This window comes from Taurulus bubalis (assembly GCF_910589615.1).
Source record: "Taurulus bubalis genome assembly, chromosome: 2".
In the NCBI taxonomy this organism is placed as follows: domain Eukaryota; kingdom Metazoa; phylum Chordata; class Actinopteri; order Perciformes; family Cottidae; genus Taurulus; species Taurulus bubalis.
In genome coordinates this window covers 27,329,782-27,352,140 of record NC_136590.1, presented here as the reverse complement: position 1 = coordinate 27,352,140, position 22,359 = coordinate 27,329,782, and the positions used below count along the sequence as shown (strand labels likewise).

Here is a 22,359-nt window from a genome sequence, read left to right as displayed (position 1 = left end):
AGTGTGATAAACCTCACCATACCGACCCAGGAAGGAAACTTCATCACCAAGATGGCTCTGTATAAGAACTCCTCGTACCGAAACCCGTACAGGGAGGGCGAGGTGGTGCTGAGCACGCGAGACATTCTCTTTGTGGGCGTCTTTGTGGAAGGGGCCGACGAAAACCAGCTCATCCTCATAGTGAACATGTGCTGGGCCACGCCGTCCCGCTACAGCAGTGACCGACTCCGCTATGTCATCATAGAGAGAGGGTAGGCTTGGACACCACACACACACACACACACACACACACACACACACACACACACACAATGTAATCGTCTTGAGCATCACACACACAACTGATGCTCATTGCTGAATAATCTAGGGATGTTTTAAATTAATTGTTTAGCCAATAAAATATAAAAAAATTGTAAAGATTGTTAACCAAAATGTCCCAGACCCAGAGATGGTGTCTTCAAATAGCTTGTTTTGTCCAAAACAGTTAAAAAGACAAATATATTTGATTTACAGTGATATAAAGCGCACCACAATCAGTGAATGTTTGCTTGTTAGAAAACAAAACATTGAATCTATGATAAGATTCAAGCGTCGTTTCAGCATTTTATTTTTCATAATGCTGAGAATCAATGCTCTTACGATGCTTTTACTATGCTAAGACTGTAGGGACCTGGTGAAATATTTAAATCAGTTTTCTTTTTTTAAATGAGATATTTTGTATTCTCTGTAGCACTTTCTACAGCGCCCATGTCTATAATTCATTATGAACGCACTTGCAGTGAGTTATGATCTTCTTACAGCACCGTGTGAAATGTGTATCTTTCACACCCCCGGTGTGTAAGGCCTTAAATCTGTCAGATTTTAAGCATGAGACGGTTAGTAGAGCTATATCAGTGTTATAGAGGGTGGTGAATGTAGCAATGAGGAGTTTAAGGATGAAAAGACATTTGAGGTAGAAAGGACATTTGTCTAATAGAAAGACACATTTTAAAGGAGCAGTGCCTACTTTTTGCAGTATGAAGCAGGTGGCTGTTGAGGGACTATGTGCGTTGGATAAAGGCCACGCAGCACCGTCCTCTCCTTTTTAACACCTGTCCCTCTCCAGGTGTCCAAACATCAAGGACAATACCATCGGCATGGCAGAGAACGGCGTATCGCTCACCTGTCGTTTCCACGTCACCGTCTTCAAGTTCATCGGGGACTACGAGGAGGTCCACCTCCACTGTGACGTCACCCTCTGTGACTCTGAAACAAACGCCTGCAAAGTGGTGAGGAAGCCTTGAAGTCTCAAAAGTGAAAAGTGGTGATGACACAATGTGTGCCCTATTGATGTGTGTGTGTGTACTGTGCATCCAGAACTGTCCACACAAGAGAAGGATGTACTCGGAGGACAGCGATCATAAAGAGCAAATCTTGACTGTGGGACCCATAAGAAGGAGAGGTAAGTGTTGACCTACTAGTCTTCATACTTCTCTTTGGTATTACCTCTAGAATCAACGAAAATCTGCACGGGATTCAAAGTAAAACAACTCATAATTTAATTTCTCATATCCTCAAAAAACATGTCAACAACTTTTACAGAAATTATTAATTTCCAGCACTTTCCATCAGCTATTCATTTAAATTCCCAAGCTTTTTCTGGGGTTTTCATGACTCGCCTGTGACGTCTCCCTCTCAGAATCCGACTGGTGCGAGGAGGTAAACGGAGGCTGTGAGCAGATCTGCACCAGTAAGACGACCGGACCGGTCTGCAGCTGTGTGACTGGGATGCTGCAACGAGATGGGAAAAGCTGCCGGAGTAAGCAACACACACACACACACACACACACACACACACACACACACACACACACACACACACACACACACGCACGCACATAGTAACACTCACACACACACACAAAGCAACACACAGACACACCCAAAGCAACACACACACACACACACACACACACACACACACACACACACACACACACACACACACACACACACACACAAAGCAATACAAAACAATAAACAAACAAAGCTATATATATATATATATATATATATATATATATAAATGTATGTATACACACAAACACATTGGATGATGTTGATGCTGCAACGCAAGTAAAAAGTGCCACCGAGCGTTTTACATAATTAATGTTTTCTTCTTTTCCCAGCTGCGAGCTCGAGCAGTAACCTCACACCTGCGGTTTCTCTGCTGAGCATCAGCGCTGTGATCTCCATGTTCCCGGCTCGTATTCACGCTCTCCTCTCCTAACACCCTGCGAGCACGGGGGACACGCGGAGACGAACAAAACACAGAAAAGACTTGAAGATGCACAAAGTTCATCAGCATTAATTAGTCGGTAGATCAGCTGTGATCCAGTCGAAATATCCAAACAGGACACTGTGCATTTACAAATGTTTGAGTCCACTTATTATTGATGCAACCGAAGGTAACAAAACAAGAAAAATAAGTCGGCTCCTTCACCTCCTCCATTATTCTCATATATCAGGACACCTCACTGTGTATTATCATCTACTTAAAGCCACCATGTGCAGAGATTATACCATCTTTCAAATTATTCTGATGGCTTTTGTTTGTAGAAAAATGTGTGCGTTACTGTCTGCCACAGTGTTCTTTTATATACTACCACCAGATGACACCAAAGTAAGACATGTTCTTCTCATTGTGTTTAAGGCGGTCATTCCCAAAGACTTGGACCCGTAGGTGGGACGCAGGAGATTTTTATTAGGGTCTCCAAATAAATTTACAGAACTTTCTCTGTCGTCTTTTTATTCAACATTTAAATCCGCAGTACACCTTTGAGACACATAAGTGAGCCTTAATGTTTGTTCTGATAACTGTAGCCTCCTCATGACATTGAATCTAATTTGAGAGGCAAGGGTACGTACATTCAGTTCTTTTAACTGATTAGATAAAACCAACTGGAGCCTGTGAACTCAGCCTAAATGCCTATTTTAGGGCCTATTGTGAATTTGTGGGAGCGAAGAGGAAAGGATGATGTATTCCATGTTATCAGTGTGGAGAGTACATTGTGCATCCAGTGAGTATTTATGTGTGAGAAGGGCACCTTGTGGAATGAGTACTTTTCATTTTTAACTAAAAGTTTGGTGCCACAGATTAGAGCCCAGGTTGAAAGATATGCAATTGTTTTTTATTCATTTTTATCCTTTCTATCTTAATCAGTTACACTGTTGTAGCACTGTTGGCTATAACTCATTGATCCATTGAACATGTTGCCTGTAAAGATGGACGTGTGAGGACTTATAATACTGTCAATAGAGTAAAGTTCTCCATTCGCCAGGTTTCTATTTGGCACCTTATGCGTTCTCAATGTCAATCTATGTCACCACACATGTTATGTAACACTCCAGTGTTCTCTACTCACATTTTGGATTAGTTAGATGGCAGTTTTTCATCGGTAGGCCTGTTTTGCTACATTCTATGTACAAATGTACAGTCATTTCTTGTCAGTATACAGTATCTTTGTTTGATGTTTAAAAACATGACCAAAAGATGTTTTATTCTTTGAGAGCAGTGCCACCCGACTTTTAATAAATGAATAAGTTCTCAAAGTCAGTGCAAGTCAAGTTTATTTGATGCATAACATGCAGCTATGGCCTTTCGGGGCTACAAGAGAGGTGGAAGAAGTAGCCTAGCAACATAATTGCAATAAAACGATATGCCTCATCCAGTCCACACCTTGTGATTGAGTTCAGCTATTTGAAAGTTGCAACTTCTTTTCAAGTAAATTCCTTCCACGATGAAACCTGCCTTCGAGGCATTTATGTACACTTTAGTCATCCATCAGCTATCATTGACGTTTGACAGCAGCTTCATGTGGAGACAAAGGAAGTACTGTTTAAACAAGGCTGGAAGAAAAAGCACAACTACTCATAGTGCAATTTATAACCTTTGTTATTCATAAGTCTTCTGCCCTCACACTTCCATTGAAAGTTGGCGACACAAGGCGGCTTTGAGAGTTCTCTTCAAAGTAATTGGGAAACTTTGAAAACAATATTGCACAACAATCAGAAATCAGAACACACTGAGATTCCATGAACAAGGGTTCAGTTGTAAAGATGAGTTACTACAGTAATGAGGAAACTGGATTCTCAAATGTGTTGTATTGTTCTTCATGTCAGGAATACACAAAGTATTACATAAAAAAAGTACAACACAGTACCTGATCTAGTAAACACTCACAGGAGTAAAAGTAAAAAAGAGTAAAATACAAAACAGTAATTCAGCATCTACTTGGACTTTTTTTTTATAAGAAACACATTTGCTTATTAGTTATTAGTTAGTACTAAAATCTAATAAACCACTATTTTAAAAAGCAGTTCCTGTGCATCTGCTACCTATTTTGTCTTCCTGCTTATATTTCTGGGTTCCCTGCTCTCTGTAGATGCAGCTAAGGATGTGACTCGCTGTAAAGTTTAGGTGAAGTGACGTTTCTAGAAAAGGTTTTCCTTTGTTTGCTCTTGCGTGACTGCTGTTCGAGGTATTCCCTCGCTGATGTGCATGTGAGCAAATTAAAGTACACCTTTGCAAGTTTGAATGAGAGGAGCGGTATAATGGAAAAGGTGTGTTTGAAGTTGTAATGGCTGTGATTATTTGGGAGAGTGCTTTCACAGCAATTTTCCCTCTTGATGAATACAGTAGCAACGTCACACCTGTATGTCTTTGAGATAAAACATTTTTATTGCATGCATGTATGTTTTAATGCGTAATATGGCATTCATAGGTGATTATTAACAATAGTTAGCAGCACATGGCTGTTATCTTGATCATAGCTCTCTCATCAAGTTGAATCCCCCCCTAAAGGTCAGTTTCACCGCATGTTATTAATATCACATATTAATGATTAATGATTTAGTGAAGATGTGTTTTTAGAGAGGTGTTAAAACTATTGTCTTTGTGGAAAAGTACAAATCTTGGTCTCGTTTTTTTTTTCTTTTTATTTTGTACCCAGTGAGACTTCTAAATGGCAGAATTATTACAGTTTAAAAAAGCTTTCCAAAATGGAATGAGTTCATCCTATGGGGTCGATGAATATCCAAAATAACTGGATGCCACGTTGTTCTCTCCATTGGTCACTTCGCCATAATCGATTGACATATCTGAACAATAATTAAATTGGTTAGCCAATGAATTTGATTCGGACTTTCATATTCCACTTTCAATAATCTTGGTTGTGCGTCTGACTTTTCCCCTAGAGTCATCACGAGGTTAACATTTGTGGTGTTGATTGAAAAATCTCAACAATAATTAGAAGAACTTGTGTAAAATCTGGTACCAACATTCATGTCCCCCTCAGGATGGATTGGAAGAGATTTGGTGATGTATTAACTTACCTGCAAGTCAAACATTTTATTTGTCAATGGCTTTGATCCATGATCAAATACCTACGGCACTGATTACATTCACATCAGGCTCTGCTGTACTTTGTGGTTATTGATAATTGCCACCTGTGAGCATGAGAACACAATAAATAAAGATGGTGACTGTGGTAAATAATACACAAAGCGTGATGATGGCTTGAGGTATTCTCTCGCTGACGCACATGTGTGCAGGATGTAGGCCTCGCCTGGGGGTGGAGGAGCAAAGTGGAAGTACATATTTGTCATGTTGTACAATAGTACAATAGTAGAAAAGATGCATTTGAAATTGTCGTAATTACTTGTGGATGTGCTTTCAGAGCGATTTTTGTCTGTGTTGATAACACTCATACAATGCATGCACCCTTATCTGGTTACATAACATGACATGACATTCAGAGGTGATTATTAACAATAGTCAGCAGCACATGGCTGTTATCTTGATGATATCTCTCATATCAGGTGTTATCCCCCTTAAATGTCCCTACATTTTTGCCACATTTTATATATATCACATATTAATGGTTAATGATTTCGTAAAGATTGTTATTAGAGAGGTGTTTAAACAAAAGGCCATCAGGGTCATTTAAAACAATAATTAAACAAATCCAGTGAGTTAATCTGCCTTGAAACATTAATGTGCTCTGGAACTGACAAACCTGGAATGTGATCAGATACAATGTGATCAAGTATGTGCTTTTTAATGTTTAGTGAACATCAGCTATGACTGGAATGTGTCAGCGTGAGCGGCTCACATTCTTCTTCAATGCGTTCGGGTGATTAATTGTTACGTTTGTACAAAGGGATTCCCTCCCTCAGTGATCCTGATGGGTCTGCTTGTACATCTGTTATGGGTGTTTCCTCACTGACGCACTGGGTTCACAGTACACTGTGTTTTCACGGTGTGGCAGTGAGGCGTGAATAGCATTTAATGTGTTTGTGTTTTTGTCCTACCTGTCAGTTACTAGTCAGATAAACATAAACTTGTATGTTAGTTTTAACAATCTCCAGAGAATAGATCATCCCAATATTATTCGTGACCCCTTGAATTTTCTTCTGGCGCTACAATCAAGCCAAAATGTCCCATTTTAATTTTCTTTTAAATGTGGATGTTTTCAGAAAGGAGTAAACCCTTCTGTTTTTCACTCCATTTCAAAGACTCATTGTTCTTCAGTTCTGCTCAATTAAGAGACATGTTGTGTGGTTTCACTGCTCCACATCTACAATAACATGCAGGTATAAACCCTGATTCATCAGCTGAGTATTGGGTGTTGCGTGACTCTGAAAGCACTGGACTCAGGGATTCGTAAGGACCTGTAAAGGTTTATGAGGCCAGCTATCAAGTTTCTTATCAGACTCACAACTGTTTCTGTGTCAAGTCAGAACCACATGTCTAAAGATCAAAGTCAAGGTCAGCAAGTCTCTCTCTGGTCGGGGGCGGACGTATTTGGGCGGTGCAATAAAGTTGATGAGAGCTTTTATTTTCTGCCAACACAAATATTTGGTTTTAGCCACACAATAGGCAAACTATTTAAACAGTTATTTTACAAACTCCAAAGGCTTGATTATGGCTTGGTGCTCTAAACCCCATCTTATCAATGAAATGTGAATATTTTTTAATGTTGAGTGGACTTATTATTAGATTTAGTACAATCAGATTTATAATAATTATACTTCACTTGAGTATATACATTTTATAATTGATGGGAAATAGTACTTTGTATACTTGTTTACACGACATTTATTTGAGAGAGTTATTTTTATAGATAAGGATTTTACATTAATAATACATAGATATATGATTGTGTAAAATGCTGCGCATTGTAAAGAAACCAGTGGTTCCCAACCAGTTAAGAAAATAGTCTCTGGTTGGCGCCCCCTGACAAAATTTCAGATGTCTATGAGTTAATAGCAGTTCTAACAAAAATACATGGTTTCATTCAAATAAATCTTCACAATTATTTCACAGATATGAGTAGATAAAAAAGTAAAGAATTTCTCTATCAGAACTTCTTCTGTCCTTCCTAATAATGATCACACAGCCCTGCTTTTGACCCTTTCTAGGTTCGGGAACCACTACTAGACTAAACTATAATGTTATAATAAAAAACTTAGTTTAATAATAAAACTAGCTCCCCCTCAACCAGCTACAACAGTAAAATGTTGCTTACATAATAAACCTAATATGGTCACATAACAAAAAATACAAAAGAAGCACACTGCAGAATGAGTTATGTTTCTTGTGTTACTTTACTTGCTCTTTTGAGAAGTCTAGAAGTCTATTTTGCTGATAATACTTACATACTTACGCAGAACTCTTACGTCTAATGGTTGTATTATTATATATTTTTTTACATTGTGGTGTTTTTACTTTTCTCTATCTTCTTCTTCACAGCTTCTCTGTTACTGTCAATACCGTTTGCGGTCTTACTATTTCCGACGGCCTCTGAAGGCACCGCCTCGCTGGGTGGGCGGAGATGTTTAGAGCATGCAGTAAAAACTCCGACACGCGCCGCCCCAGTGTTATTCTCCAGCGCAGGCGGCTTGTGTAACTTACCAGCGGGACGTAGGAGCCCGACGAACCCGCAGCCGCACGACAAGTAACCCGGACTCTCGTCTCGCCTGTCGATTGTTTATTTATCGATTTTTAGTCTGACTTCAGCTACGGCTGATGCGCGTGTTAGTGGGATTTTCACTGGACTGCACGAGCACCACCACCACCACCGTCAGATAAAAAAACATTTAGCACAGCTACCGACATGCCGTCTCTGCGACACTCGTACACGGTGACGGTGCCGGAGGAACCGGCCGCTTTCCCCCATGACAAGCCCGAGCTGCGGCGGAAGAGCCCGTCGTTGTCCCGCTCCAAGCTGGTGTCCACGTTCATGGGTCTGATCATCAACCAGGCCAAGGTGAGCCGCTGCTTCGGTCTCTGAAAGCATCAGCCTCTTCCTGACACACTCATTTTGGTCACATGTTTATTTGTTATTTTGCATTTATTATTTGTATGCGCTGTGTTTTACCTTTAAAACATTGGGGGCTGAGCCTTGAGCATGGAGGAGTTGGTGGTGGTCTGGCAAGGCCTTCAGATTGTTTAGATTTTCCTATTTTTCACAAATATGGCCTAAATACAGTCTTTAATATAAACTAATTGTGGAGATATTAATTTCAGAACGGGGGGAGTCCATTTGTTTCTATAGTGATTGCATAAATGTGTTTCTCCCCAGATGTTTTTTTTCAACCTGGGTGAAGACCCGTGAAAGTTTTAGTGTTCATGGAAGTTTTATTTCCTGTAGATCATAAAGTAGATCTAGTGTGCTGACATCGCAGTGTTTTCCACACAACTAGCGCAGTCAAATGAGTCATATCCAGTGAAAAAAAAAAAAAAAAAAAATCATGGCTATCTATGCTTGCGTAGAGCAAAAGCAACCCCCCCCCCCCACCCCCCCAATAGACACTATGATATACAGGAGGTCACTTTAAGGTCATCACTAGTTTGTGTTTTCATTTGTGTTTGAGGCCGATGAGTGAACCTTTTGCACAAAAAGGTCTTATTATGTGCTGCTGTTAAAAAGAAGTGTGTGTACTTATCATATTCAACTTTGAAAGCATAATTGAAGCCACACGCAGCTTTGTGGAGGTCCAACTGTGACCTTTCGGCTGTTATCTGCCCTTAAGTGGAGAAGGAGGGGGAGACTGTAATCGCACAGGCATGAGCACAATGCAGGGGAGTCAAGAACAGCGGCTGCCTGCATCAAAGTAGCAACTTGAGTGGGGCGTTTTGCGTAATAAGAAGGCGCTCGGCTGATAAGGAGACCAGACTGACACCTTATCATCTGCACATTGCTTTTTGTTCACACACACACACACACACACACACACACACACACACACACACACACACACACACACACACACCCTGCATACACTTGTGGGTCTGACGTGCAGTAGGAATTATTTTTGGTCACAAGCTGCACTTTAAGTACACGTCCTCTCTGAAAGGGGGATATTATGGGCCTGTCCACAGAATACAAAACAATGTATCATACTGGTTGCAGAATAATGACCCTCCAATACTTTGTTTTATGCCCAAAATACCTGCAAAGCTAATGAGATTCCCATGATCTGACCCTTCACTAAGTCCAGCTCACCGAACGCTGACATTTATTTGCGTTAGCACTTCTATGCTAGCTACTGAAAGTATACATGTAGCTAGTGACTTATGACCAAGCACAGCTTTAAAGCCAATTTCCTTATCTGTCACTTTTACACAGTTTTCTTTCAAAATTAGGATCATATTTATTCAGGAAGTGCAGTTAGTGACAGTGTGGGCTCCAAGGGGAGCAAACGTTAGCATGCTAGCAAGCTAAACTGTGATGATGAGCAAGATAACCTCCTTCTTAAGATTTGATTTTTGGATATCTTCAAATGCTTACGTTAGCATTATGCCTCACAGAGCTGCCAACTGGACTCCTAACTGGACTTCATCCTCACGGAGCAACTTTGGTCGTTGCTCTTCAATCATCAGCTGGTCAAAATGAAATGTGCTCTTCATGCTGTGCTGTGTTTTTTTTCTTCAGGATCGTTTTCCGATTTTTAGAAGCGTGCCAAAACTTTTTGTAACCTTTTGGACCTCTCCCAGCGCTGCTGTTATGTAACTGAGACGCATGTTTATACTCTCTCTAAGGGAGTGGCGTGTGCATGTCCGTGTGTCATTCCTCCGTCGCACATTATGCGGCCTTGACCAGGCACGCGTAGCTGGTTTAGGACACTGTGTTCCCTCGCTCCTTCTAAAGTCATCCCAACCGGAGGAGAGAGTTCTTGCTCAGAGCGCACGTGGAGAGAGAGTACCTGAATGCATCACCTCCCTTTTTTTCTTTTTTTTTTTTTTGCGCCGGCTCTTTGAGATCACATGCCGCCCGCTGAGCGTGCCAAGCCCCGCTGGTCGGTATTTACCAGTGCAGTGAAGCACATTGGGACTCGGCGCCATATGGTCACCTTCAGACGCGGCAGTGAAGAAGAGAGACTCGAAAAGAGGAGAAATATTTGAGATTTCGGCCAAAAGGAATGTTGATGGTTGATATTTTCACAGTTCTATTACGACCACCACAAGGCACTAACACGCTCCACTAACACAACATGGGACATACCAACTTTTTTTTATAAAAATCTCAATTTGGCCTCCTGCAATTTAAAAATCACAGGGAGCACAATATTGTGGTGATGCAGAGATGTCCTGGTCTACACAGCATCTTCTAAAGACTTAAGAAAACATATTTGTTTGGTGCAGATAATGGCAACAATCAAAATGTAATAATTGTGTATTGTTTCAGAGAAGAAGAAGAAGCAGCACACAGTAAAGCCATGTGGCTGGCTGTTAGGAAGCGCTTGTTTTAATATGCATCGGTAGTTTAAAATAAGCGGAGCACGTGTTTTTAGTCAAGAGGGGCGTCGATCATGTTCATTTAACTGTGGGGAACCGAATTTGTGATTGATTTGATATTAATTATGTAGCCCAAAAACAATTCTACATTTAAATTGAACACTGGTTCCAGTTGTGGCCCTGCTAGAGCTTTCAGAGCCTTGCACCAGTATTTAACAGATGAATAACACCACAGGTTGCACCAGACATGTCCCATAAACATGTTGATCCTCGTCTCGGGCAGCGACTTAAAACCCTCCGCACAGACAACTTGACACCGCGTTGTGTTCTACAGTTTCTCAGCAGAAGCTTTTTTTTCTTCTACCCGGGCCACGTCACACATGCACGGCGTCACTGCACCACAAGTGGCGTCAGTCCGGTGGGCTCTTCGGCGCAGGCACACACTGTGCCGCCGTTTCATCCAAGCATGTGGAAACTGTAGCCGATGTCCACGCAGCCCAGCGCTGCCACGCTCGGTGCCAACAGCGTGACCGTCAGATGGTGTGCATTGAATCAAGGCCAGGCCGCCCTTCCAGGCTTATTCACACTTGAGGAATGTAACGGGGTGGCAGTCGTGCAGTAGTTACATCACACTTACACAGTGTGCAAGCAGATCTGTTGCGGATGTACAGCGGGCTGCACAGACGAGAGGGGAAAGAACAATTAAGAGCTGTAGAGACACTTTTAGAACATGGCTGTGTGTGTCTTTTATGCATCAATACATCATTACATATTCATTTGACAAGGCGGTATAATCATTCAGTTGTCCGCCTCCTATTTAAGGTTTACATTTGAACTGTTCAATTCCCCATGATGACTCGGCATGTCCCTTTTCACGGTCCGGCTTAGTGCCACGTATTCAAAGTGGACCACACAAGGAGGCCCTTTGCTTCCGTCGTCCCCACATTGACCCAATCATGAGCCCAAGACCAAACGTGCAGCCCATCTTGGGCCCGTGAATGACACTCATTTAGAAGTGCGAAACCAATCCAGAAATGTTTGCTTCATTTGGAGAAATTGTGTTGAGCCCTGAGTTGAATAAATTCCTTATACTTGACATTTCTGCTAGGTCCCCCTCATGCTGTCTAAAACCTTTTTGGGTTTTTTTTATGTTCAGTTTACAATTCTCCAATAAAAGCATGAACTAAAATCTCTTTTTTTCTATTTGAACAGAACAAGAGTCCCCAAGGCCTGGTGGGACTGAGGAACCTGGGCAACACAGTAAGCGCTTTCCCTCTGCGGTCTGATGTACAAGACGCTGCACTTTGACCCGCCGAGTCCGGAGCCTCGTTAACCTCATCTTTGTGCTTTTCCAGTGTTTCATGAACTCCATCCTGCAATGCCTGAGTAACACTCCCGAGCTGAGGGACTACTGCCTGAGAAACGTCCATCGCACAGACCTCAACAATAACAACTGCACGACGAACGCGGCTCTCATGGAAGGTAAGAACGAGCGCGCCGAGCTGTCAGAAGCACGAGTCTGCAGCGTGACGAGGAACACGAGCGAAGCCTCGTCGCTGTTGAGTCACTTTATGGCTCCGCAGACGGTCTCACGTTGTCAGATCTTTATTTACTCAGATCTTTAAAAACTGTGCGTCGCTGTGCTCCACTGATACCGTGATCACGTCCGCTGAAAGCAGAAATGATTTTAAATATATTTTAAATGTTTAAACTCTGTAAGCGGGGCTACTTGAGTGCTATAAGTGCATTACGTAAACCTTATTTCTATAGGAATGAGTCTGTCCCAAGCTTTTTATAATCCGCTGTATTCAACTATAATGTACAGCGAGATGAAATGTGTGCTGGCACAACGTGAAAGGGAGCGTTTCTCTCCTCCGGGGTGTTTTAGAGGGTGTGTTGGCACACAATGTTCTCACAGGTCACATTGTGTTCAAGTGTGTTTGTACATGCAAGGAATTTGGGATCGTGATTGGTCCATGCCAATACAAGACTTGATTAATAATAGAAATGTAAAAAAATGTACTGTATGATAAACAAAAAATATAAGAGTCTGTTATGAAAGTGATATACTAATAAGATGTATTTTCAGGAAGTATAAAAGGCCAATTAGTTGTAGCACAACGTTGTTTCTCATTTAATAATAAAAAAAGACGACATGTGCCTCACCTTTTTTCTTTCAGTCTTCGGTTTAGTTTTTTCAAAATGAATTTATGTGACAAAATATTCAACTCGACCGCGTCTCACAGCGGTGGGAAGACTCTTCATCATCGCACAGGAAGTGGCTCAGGTGTCCTCACGTGACCTACTTGAAGTCACATCACCGTCACACAACGACACCCGAGCCACTTCCACTCGCTGATGAAGACCTTCACGTGCAGTGGAAAGAAAGTGAGACCGAGTCGAGCATTACCTTCGATGCCCAAAAAACAATAAATATCTTCAGTTAGGGATTTTTTATTTGGATTTTCGTTATTTAAAAAAAAAAATCTATCTATCTATCTCTATCTCTATCTCTCTCTGCCCCTGGTTGAGTCAATGCTGTTCACTAGTTCTCATGAAGCTGAAATAATAATAATTTTCATTCAAATAAGTACAAATCTCCCAGAAGTTCAGGCTTGTTGGTGCCACAGCTTGATTTACAGAAACGTCAAAGTCAAAACTCTGCCTCTTTTAGCTCAAGAAATACACATGGAATATGTTGAATTTTGGAAAGGATGGTGTTGTGAAACCTTCTTTTCACGATTGCGGTCTCATTTTCTGTTATTATTTTTCTTTTCTTCACCTCAGCGTTTGCAAAGCTGACTCAGGGCCTGTGGACCTCTGTGAACAACGAGGCCATCAGTCCCTCTGACTTCAGGAGCCAGATCCAGAGATTCGCTCCCAAATTTGTGGGCTGCAAGTAAGTCTTCCTTCCTCCACTTCCTCCGCTTGTCGGCCTTTTCATTCGATTCAGTTACAGAACATCAGCGGATTTCACGGTGAAGAAAGTAACCATTCTCCTTGTGTCTGCTTGCAGTCAGCAGGACGCCCAGGAGTTTCTACGCTTCTTATTGGACGGCCTCCACAACGAGGTGAACAGGGTGACAGTCCGCCCGAAGGTGTCCGTCGAGGACTTTGACCACCTCACGTAAGTCAGCCCCTCCCCCACCGGTCTCTCCTCTGCTCCCAGAAAGTCACTCACAACCTTCCCTGTCACTGCCGAAAAACGCTGCTGCATGCCTGAAATGTGGACATAAAATATGTATTTATTAATTCATTACAAAGAAATGAATTACCATTTTCTAAATTAATATTTTCTTCAATGACAATAGACAATGCATTTTGTAATGCTATTGTTTCACACAGCATAATTTAACTGTTTCATGGTGAATATTACGCATCAAAAGACCGAACATATTGAACACAACAACACGGAGGCAACAGTCTAGCTGAGACCGATCCTGTTGTTGTAGTTGGTCCTCTGCCTGTGAGAAGCTAGTCAAGTCTTTTATTGAAAAATTTGATGTGAAATATTCGCATGCGAGTATTTTTTTCCCTAAACACTTCTGTCTGGTTTCATTCACAGGGATGATGAAAAAGGAAAGCGGATGTGGAACATGTACTTGGACAGGGAGGACAGCAAAGTTGTGGGTAAGGGATGAACCCTGATGGCTGCATGATTACTTTATTATTTTTTAAACCATCCCTAAATGTAGATGCACCTTAAATGAATCCAACATGTCTTGTTTCTTCCTTTTTTTTTAGATCTATTTGTTGGACAGCTGAAGAGCTCTGTGACTTGCACTGTCTGTGGCTTCCGCTCCACGGTGTTCGATCCCTTCTGGGACCTATCCATTCCTGTTGCACAGGTACACACACACACACACACACACACACACACACACACACACACACACACACACACACACACACACACACACACACACACACACACACACACACACACACACACACACACACACACACACACACACACACACACACACACACACACACACACACACACACACACACACACACACACACACACACACACACACACACACACACACACACACACACACACACACACACACACACACACACACACACACACACACACACACACACACACACACACACACACACACACACACACACACACACACACACACACACACACACACACACACACACACACACACACACACACACACACACACACACACACACACACACGAAAGGTTTATCCAATCCATATTTTGTGAAATAGTGTTGACAAAGCTGTAAAAACACGTAATTTCTTGTCTGTAATTATCAAATGCTGATTTTAAAAAGACAATGTGTCGTTTCATGTAGTTAGCTGTTTCCTGACTGGACTTGCTTTGTTCTCCGTCTCTGCAGAAAAGCTCAGGTGAAGTAAGTCTCAAAGACTGCTTGAGGCTGTTTACGAAAGAGGATGTGTTGGACGGGGAAGAGAGACCGGTAAGGGGCCACGCCACGATCCTTTTGTAAAGGAAAAAAGTTATATAAAGTTTTTTATATATATATATATATATAAACAGCAGTATCTCACTGCCCTCTCTGCCTATCTCTCTCTCTCTCAGACGTGCAACAGATGCAAAACCAGAAGGAAATGCACCAAAAGATTCAGCATCCAGAAGTTTCCCCAGATACTCGTGCTTCGTATCCTTTCCTCACATATTTGGTTTGTTTAATGCTTGCGTCATGCAAATGCTTTTAAACAACAGCAGTCTTTCTGCTAACAGTGATTTTTGTGCAGCATATAAGTGTTGAACTGGTCAATCTATAACAATGCATCAGATTGTTTCATATGTAAAAAAAAAAAAAAAATGTAAAAAAACCCTACTATTTAACTAATATATTTCCCTCTTGCTGTGGAGTAGACATACTCAAAATTGCACTTAAAAACACAATAATGCCATTTTAAAACCAGCGTCTGCTCCTTGACTCGATGCTCCCCTCAGATTTGAAGCGTTTCTCAGACTCCAGCATCCGAACCAGCAAGCTCTCCACTTACGTCAACTTCCCTCTCAAAGAGCTGGAGCTGCGGGAGTTTGCCTCAGAGTGCAGCGGTGAGTTTTTGCCGAAGGCGACGCGCACTTTCCAAGCTGAATCGGAATTTGATGAGTAATGCCTCTCTTTGTGTCCCTGCAGAGCGCGCCGTGTATAACCTGTACGCAGTATCCAACCACTCGGGAAACGCTCTGGGAGGCCATTACACAGCCTACTGCAAGAACCCAGCGCTGGGGGAGTGGTACAGCTACAACGACTCCAGGTAGGGACTCTCGGGTCTACTCGCGTGTCATTGCATTACCTCTCATTATCGTCTTATCAAGTTAGCAGAAAGCTGCGCTGTGTAATTACACTTCCTGCAGCTGCTGTCAAATGAAAATGAAACGGGTGTCAACTTGTTGACTGATTAACGGTGCAGATTGGGTGCATGCACGGATAGTTCTCAAAGAAGCAATGCTCTGTAATAACCATGGTGTGTTGTGTGTGTTGTGTGCAGGGTGAGCCCGGTGTCCTCCAGCCAGGTCCGCAGCAGCAACGCTTACGTCCTCTTCTACGAGCTGGCTCCCTCCCCGCACAGCAAATATCAGACGTGTCGGCTTTAGACGCCAGCGGAGGAGTTGATGAGCTGCACCGCCGTCTGCTGGGAGAGAGCTCCGCCTAGTGGAGAGAGTCCTGCCATTACGGGCTGTGAATGTGGAGCACGCAAATGTGTTGCAGGAAGGAAAACGCCCTCTGACCTTCCTTCACAATTTGTTTTTCGAGGGGAAAAAGGTCTGGATGTGACGGCACATTGGAACTTCAGGATGTTTCATGCTGGGCTCATACGTTGGATGTAACTGAAGTAACGCGGAGAAAAGACTACTTGCTTTTAAAAAAAAAAAGTTGTAGAATTGTAGAAAAAAGACACTGAACAGCTGTGCCTGGACCTCAATCTGCACCCAGTCGAGTGGATTTTCTTTGACTTTTCCTGCCCTTTGGAGATGGACTATTAACTATAAGGACATTAATATGTGACGACATTGCAGAGACTTGAAGAATGCCTCACACAGCAAGTGAAGGATATAATTTATTCTATTTAACAGAATGCCAGTAACTGAAAGTGCATACTGTAGATATGTCATTGAACAAAGCCTTAGAGTTTCTTCTTAGAACACTGGGAATCCAATATTGTAGAGAGGATGTTTTATGTCCAAGCACATATTATTTTTGTACAGTATTTATGGACCGCGCAGTGAATGTAACTGTTCTGTGGGAAAGCCCGACGTACCAAAGCAGCTGTATAAAAATGATCAACAATACTTCTTGCAGCAATAATGTTTGCTGACTTTACACCGAAGTCAGTTCAGAGTATATAGATGATTAAAATTAAATGTTAACTTATATTGCATTATGTGTGTGTTTTTTTTTTTTTTTTTTTAATCCAGCCAGCCAAATGGAAGTCGAGGAACAGTTCATGAGGGTCAAAATATTGTAGGTTTTATACATTGTTCACCATTCAGCTAATCCAGTGACGATGATGAAACCAGAGAAACGGAAAACACAACGTATGATATACTTTATTTGTGATGCACAACATATTTATTTTTATATATAAATACATATATTTATGTATTTATTTGTGATACACAACGTATCACAACTTTGAGGTCAACGTACGACCCCAAAGTCGTGATGACCCTCCAGGAGGCGGGACCATAAACGGGTAGCAGTCGGTCAGTTGTTCTCTCCCCTGGCTTCCACTCTGTTTGGTTTTCTTCCAGTTAGTTTATCATGACATTTTAGTTATGTTAAATAAACTGTTTTTTTAGTAACAACTCGAGTAACCTCCTTCGTTTTCTCCCGTATAGACGGTGAGTTTGTTGCAGCGTGGCCTTTTTTTTATCGCCTTGAGTCAAGCTGTGACAAGTCATGGAGTTTCCTGTTTTTTACGTCCAGCAGTGCAACAGTAGCATGTGTTTAAAGTGTCTGGCCTCTGGATGGACTTGATGCCTATGTATGCTCTCCTTTTAGCTCCGTCTCTGGTCTCAACCAACTCCTGCGGGAAATATCTGGCTCTTCTGTGGATAAAATCTTCCATTATGTTCACCGGGTAGTTTCTAACTTTATCTGTTTGGTATTTGGTCCCGAGCGGGTAGTGTATATTGTGATTATACAGAGTTGAAATGAGGTACATTGCAGCAAAGCTGTGGACCGGAAAACCAAAACGAGCTGAGGGAAATTGTTGGGTCATAATTCTCTGAGTTCATCCCGATAAGCGACACCCTTTACGTTACACACAGCAATTTCATTCATTGTTATTATAAAATATATGAATTTGTGCAGAATTAGGGCAGCTTTTCGTTGTCGTGCTTAAATGGAATATGAAAGGTAGCCAATTTGAATGTAGTTAAAGTGATGCAACCTGCCATTAAATAATATAATAAAGACAACTATATGCAGCCTCATAAAGGGAGGTTGCCCATGTAACTATATGTAATTGTGTAATAAGAGTTTTGACTAGTACTCTAAAAAACAGTAAACTTCAAGTATGGCGTAACTGATTATTTGTGCACAATAGCACATTAGTTGTAATGCCCCTTATAAATCACCAGTGTTGCGTATAACCAAAATAACAAGCAGAGGTCTGTGAGTTTGCAGGGCCGGCTGTTTACTTCATGCTGAGTGAGCAGAGCATGGTCCGACCGGATCTGTGTCAAACACCTTTAACCCACTTAAAACCAGGCCATCTGACAGGGGGGGGCTACTTCACACTTCGCACACTAGAAGGAGCTGTGTGCAGCGCTCATGAGCCGGGTCGGGTCCGATTACTTTGAAATGAGTCTTTTACTGAATATGGATTACATGGCTTTTTTTTTTTATTAGAACCATATCTCATCTAAATATGTTTGGATCATTTCAAAATCAAACAATGAAAATATTGCACCTTTTTATTCGAAGAAAAAAAATGAACGACAAAAAATGTGAGTTCCACAAATCTTTTTTTTTTCTCTTAAAAAAAAAAAAATCTCAACATTTTCCAAGCAAATAAAACATAACTATAATCTGGTGTTCTTTTTAAATGTAATCTGTGTTGATTAGTTATTTCTCGTAATCTGTTTTCGTAATCTCAATTACATGTAATCCGTTACTACCTGACCCTGATCGTGATGCTGATATTTATTATATATTATCGAGTAGTCGATATCTTGACATGAGTACCTTCTGGTTATCTGACAAACTAACTCATTTATATATTCTGTTAAATATGAATAAAACTGAGGCCAGAAAAAGATCCGTTGCCACAACAGGTAGAAAACAACAGCCGGCTATACTTGATGTTTAAAAAAACGTCTCCATATTTCATCAACCAACGACATCACCTGGAACCAAAGGTTTACTGCAGCGCGTCTGCGTCTTCCCTCTCTTATCCTTGAGCCCCTGAGCTTGTTAAAGCCGCAGGGGAAAGAAATGTGTGTGTGTGTGTGTGTGTGTGTGTGTGTGTGTGTGTGTGTGTGTGTGTGTGTGTGTGTGTGTGTGTTGTGCGCGTGTGATTAGGTTTCTGTGGCTTAGACAGATGATCTGTTGTTGGTGAGGAAGCCAATTTGTGAGGAGAAAAGATAAAGTTATCAGAGCACGGCCCAGTGCCTCTCCCACGACACTAGGAGGGTTTGGATACACACGCAGCGAGTGGGATCAATGACACGATGTGAACCCTGCATCCACAGGTTGTGGGAAAATAGGGCCGTGTTCATCAACTTAATATAAATCAGACATAGTCCGTTAAATCAAAATTGCCATAAAGATATGACCCAGTTTGATTGATTGTATGCTGGTGTACGAAGACATCATATCTCATAATGATCTATTGGATGAGTTGCGATGACATCATGTACTGACATTCATGGCTCCCAGAGACTGACTTTGGTGATCACCTGACTTTTCCTCTCGTTACATGACATTTTAGTTTTTTTAGTGAAAATAAATAAATATATCAATTGCAAATACATACACCCAATTACAATTATACACTTGCTCATAAACTCTTCTGAGTGTTATTATTAATGACAAAAACATTGTTTACTCATGCACTGATCAAGCGTGTTTATTTTACTCCACCAATTTTCTGTTAGCATTAGATCATGCCTCATTTGATTATTTTAACACACATTTGCTTATTTCAACATACATTTTCAGAAAAAGTATAATACCAAAAGATTAGTACTCTGGGGAAGTTTTATGGCAATATCTATTAGTTCATGTTTTGTTTTTTTTACCCGATTCACTTGAGGTATCTCCCCTTTAGAAAAAAGAAACAGCCCTTATTAGTTTGGTTTTATTAAAATGTTGTATCTTTAAAGACACACAAATAGGACACTCCCCTCCCCCAACATGCATGCACAAGTAGTCCCTCTGGCTCCCATGCACACCATATGGGCCAATCACACAGCTCAGGGGCATTACCAGTAATTTGGCTGCATGGGAACAGTGTTGTTGTCGTTTCCGTAACTAAGCGCTCCCTATGTTAACACTTTCATAGCTAATAACCATAAAACTGTGAAGGTCTCATGTAGGCTAAAGTCCACTTTAAAGTGCAGCTGTAATATCACAGGAGTTGTTTTTTTAGTAGATGTTATGTAAGCAAATTAGTATTGTTTAAATGGATTCACCAGTAAATAATCTAAAATAATATATAGGCCCTAGTTTAGTCTATATGAAGCTGTAACCAGGTCAAGGCTAAATTATAAAGGATCTGCTTTACAAACTCTCGTTCTTCCAATTAGAGGAGTAAGTCAAGAGGAAAACATCACATTCATGTGGGTCCCAGCACAAAAGTATTAGGATAACACAACAACAACAACAACAACAAGACCTCTTCACTCAGTCCAAAATAAAGTCGGTAAGAAGTGGGGTGCCTGACAGGAAAGAACAACAATAATCAGATGGAGAATCGGACACGGCAGCCTTTACGGTACGCTTTGCGTCATGGGGAAAAAAATCGAACAGTGTCGTGAAAACGAGACAGAATCAATTGAACTCTGTTCCAGACGCATATAAAACACACCATATTACATAATTGTAGAATGAGGGACACTTTTTTCCCCCAGTGGGAGGCGATAACGGGCAGTAATGCAAAGTACCTTCCGCCAAGTGCCGTAAAACCCCGAAGAAGAAGAAGAACTCCGACGACTTTAATGCAACTTCCTGTTAGATCCGCACTTTTTTAGTTTGTTCCTTTCTCTATGTTTATCTAACGCCTTCTATTCCCGTTTATACTTATATATTATCTTACTTCATCGATGCTAGACCCATGTCACCATTTTTTTTATTTTATTAAGTGTGGCTTCAGCTAGAGGGGTCATAGACCCCTATAGCAAAGCGCACTTTATATTATTGCTCGGGCTTATTAAGTGTGGCTTCAGCTAGAGGGGTCATAGACCCCTATAGCAAAGCGCACTTCATATTATTGCTCGGGCTTATTATTATTATTATTACTTATTATTATTCTTCTTATTCCGCCAAACTTTGGACCGTATCTTCTCCCACAGCGTTGCCCGCACATGCGTAAAAAATACATCAAAACGTGCGGCCCGATCGGGAATCGTGAGCTATGACTTTTCTAAGAGATTCGACCAGCCATTTTCCCGAAAAGTGCGAAAAACGGCGAGAAATTGTCCCATTCACTTGACTGGGGTTTCGGACTGAAGAGAGCAAAAAAACATACATCTTTGTGCCCACAGTGACTCGCCATAACGCATCGTAGAGAAATGATTTAAAGTTTAAAACGTTGACAAAAGTCTGGAGTTTATTTGCCCAATTGGGCATTTTTTGATAGCTAGCACAGTTTTCATGTAATTATTGTTCAAGTTTAGGAAAATGTGGGAACCATTTCAGAGTTTACAATGGGTGTGTGTGGGGAAGGTTAGAGCTGTGATGTCATCGCTAGAGCACGAGGAGCTGTGTCCTAAACAACCTTTTTGTATTTGTATTTTGCCATTCACTCCACAATATTGACTTTTGAGGCATAATTTATATATGAAAACGTTGGAAATATTGTGCCGGTGGTACACATGCGTCGTGGAATCCAACAAATGTATACTGTTTTGTCAGCAAGCCTGAAAGCGACATGAAGACCGGCCAACTGCTCCATTAACCTCCATGTTAAATCGGACCACAATTTTCTCTCATGACGGAAACGTGAGCACATTACAAACTGAATTTACGCCCTCATTTATAAATCCTTACAAATATTTAAGTAGACGGAAACGTTCTCAGAAGTCTTGTGCTTCTCATGATGTCATTATTTTCGTGATGGGATCCATGGTTGTCTGTCAAATACAGTAGTTTGAAAGTTAGTTTTTTCATTAAATCAACTCTCCTGTCTCTCTCTCAGTGAACACCATGGAAACGGTGACACACACGCACACACGCGCAGGAGGAACTGTCAGTTGGTCAGCTGACACTTGACTGTTTGTGCTTCTCATGATTTCATTATTTTCGTGATGGGATGGGATTCATGGTTGTCTGTCAAATACAATAGTATTATTTCTTGGAGTAACCACACCTCCCTACTCAATTCTGCGCCC

General features: G+C 41.3%; 2 protein-coding genes across 2 annotated transcripts in view; both read left to right on the top strand.

The window, feature by feature from the left end:
• Nucleotides 1-2,269, top strand: part of tecta (tectorin alpha) — a gene marked incomplete at its 3' end in the record, with an annotated part of 40,420 nt that extends 38,151 nt beyond the window's left edge. Inside the window, exons 26-30 of the mRNA XM_079237813.1 lie at nt 3-251; nt 1,106-1,268; nt 1,357-1,441; nt 1,679-1,798; nt 2,169-2,269. Of these exons, the coding sequence (XP_079093939.1) occupies nt 3-251; nt 1,106-1,268; nt 1,357-1,441; nt 1,679-1,798; nt 2,169-2,269 (718 nt within the window). The remainder of the gene's footprint in view (nt 1-2; nt 252-1,105; nt 1,269-1,356; nt 1,442-1,678; nt 1,799-2,168) is intronic.
• Nucleotides 2,270-7,941: 5,672 nt separating this feature from the next.
• usp2b (ubiquitin specific peptidase 2b) lies at nt 7,942-17,197 on the top strand. Its single transcript, XM_079213944.1, has 12 exons — nt 7,942-8,309; nt 11,993-12,040; nt 12,136-12,262; nt 13,568-13,679; nt 13,797-13,907; nt 14,346-14,410; nt 14,525-14,628; nt 15,164-15,244; nt 15,367-15,445; nt 15,748-15,855; nt 15,938-16,058; nt 16,293-17,197. Exons 1-12 carry the CDS (start codon nt 8,157-8,159, stop codon nt 16,396-16,398), a joined length of 1,215 nt encoding a protein of 404 aa, XP_079070070.1. The 5' UTR covers nt 7,942-8,156; the 3' UTR covers nt 16,399-17,197.
• The last annotated feature ends 5,162 nt before the right edge of the window (nt 17,198-22,359 follow it).

Coding starts and splice junctions, on each gene's coding strand:
- usp2b (XM_079213944.1), top strand. CDS start 8,157: ATGCCGTCTCTGCGACACTCGTACACGGTGACGGTGCCGGAGGAACCG. Junction 8,310..11,992: donor TGATCATCAACCAGGCCAAG/GTGAGCCGCTGC, acceptor CTATTTGAACAG/AACAAGAGTCCCCAAGGCCT. Junction 12,263..13,567: donor GAACGCGGCTCTCATGGAAG/GTAAGAACGAGC, acceptor TCTTCACCTCAG/CGTTTGCAAAGCTGACTCAG.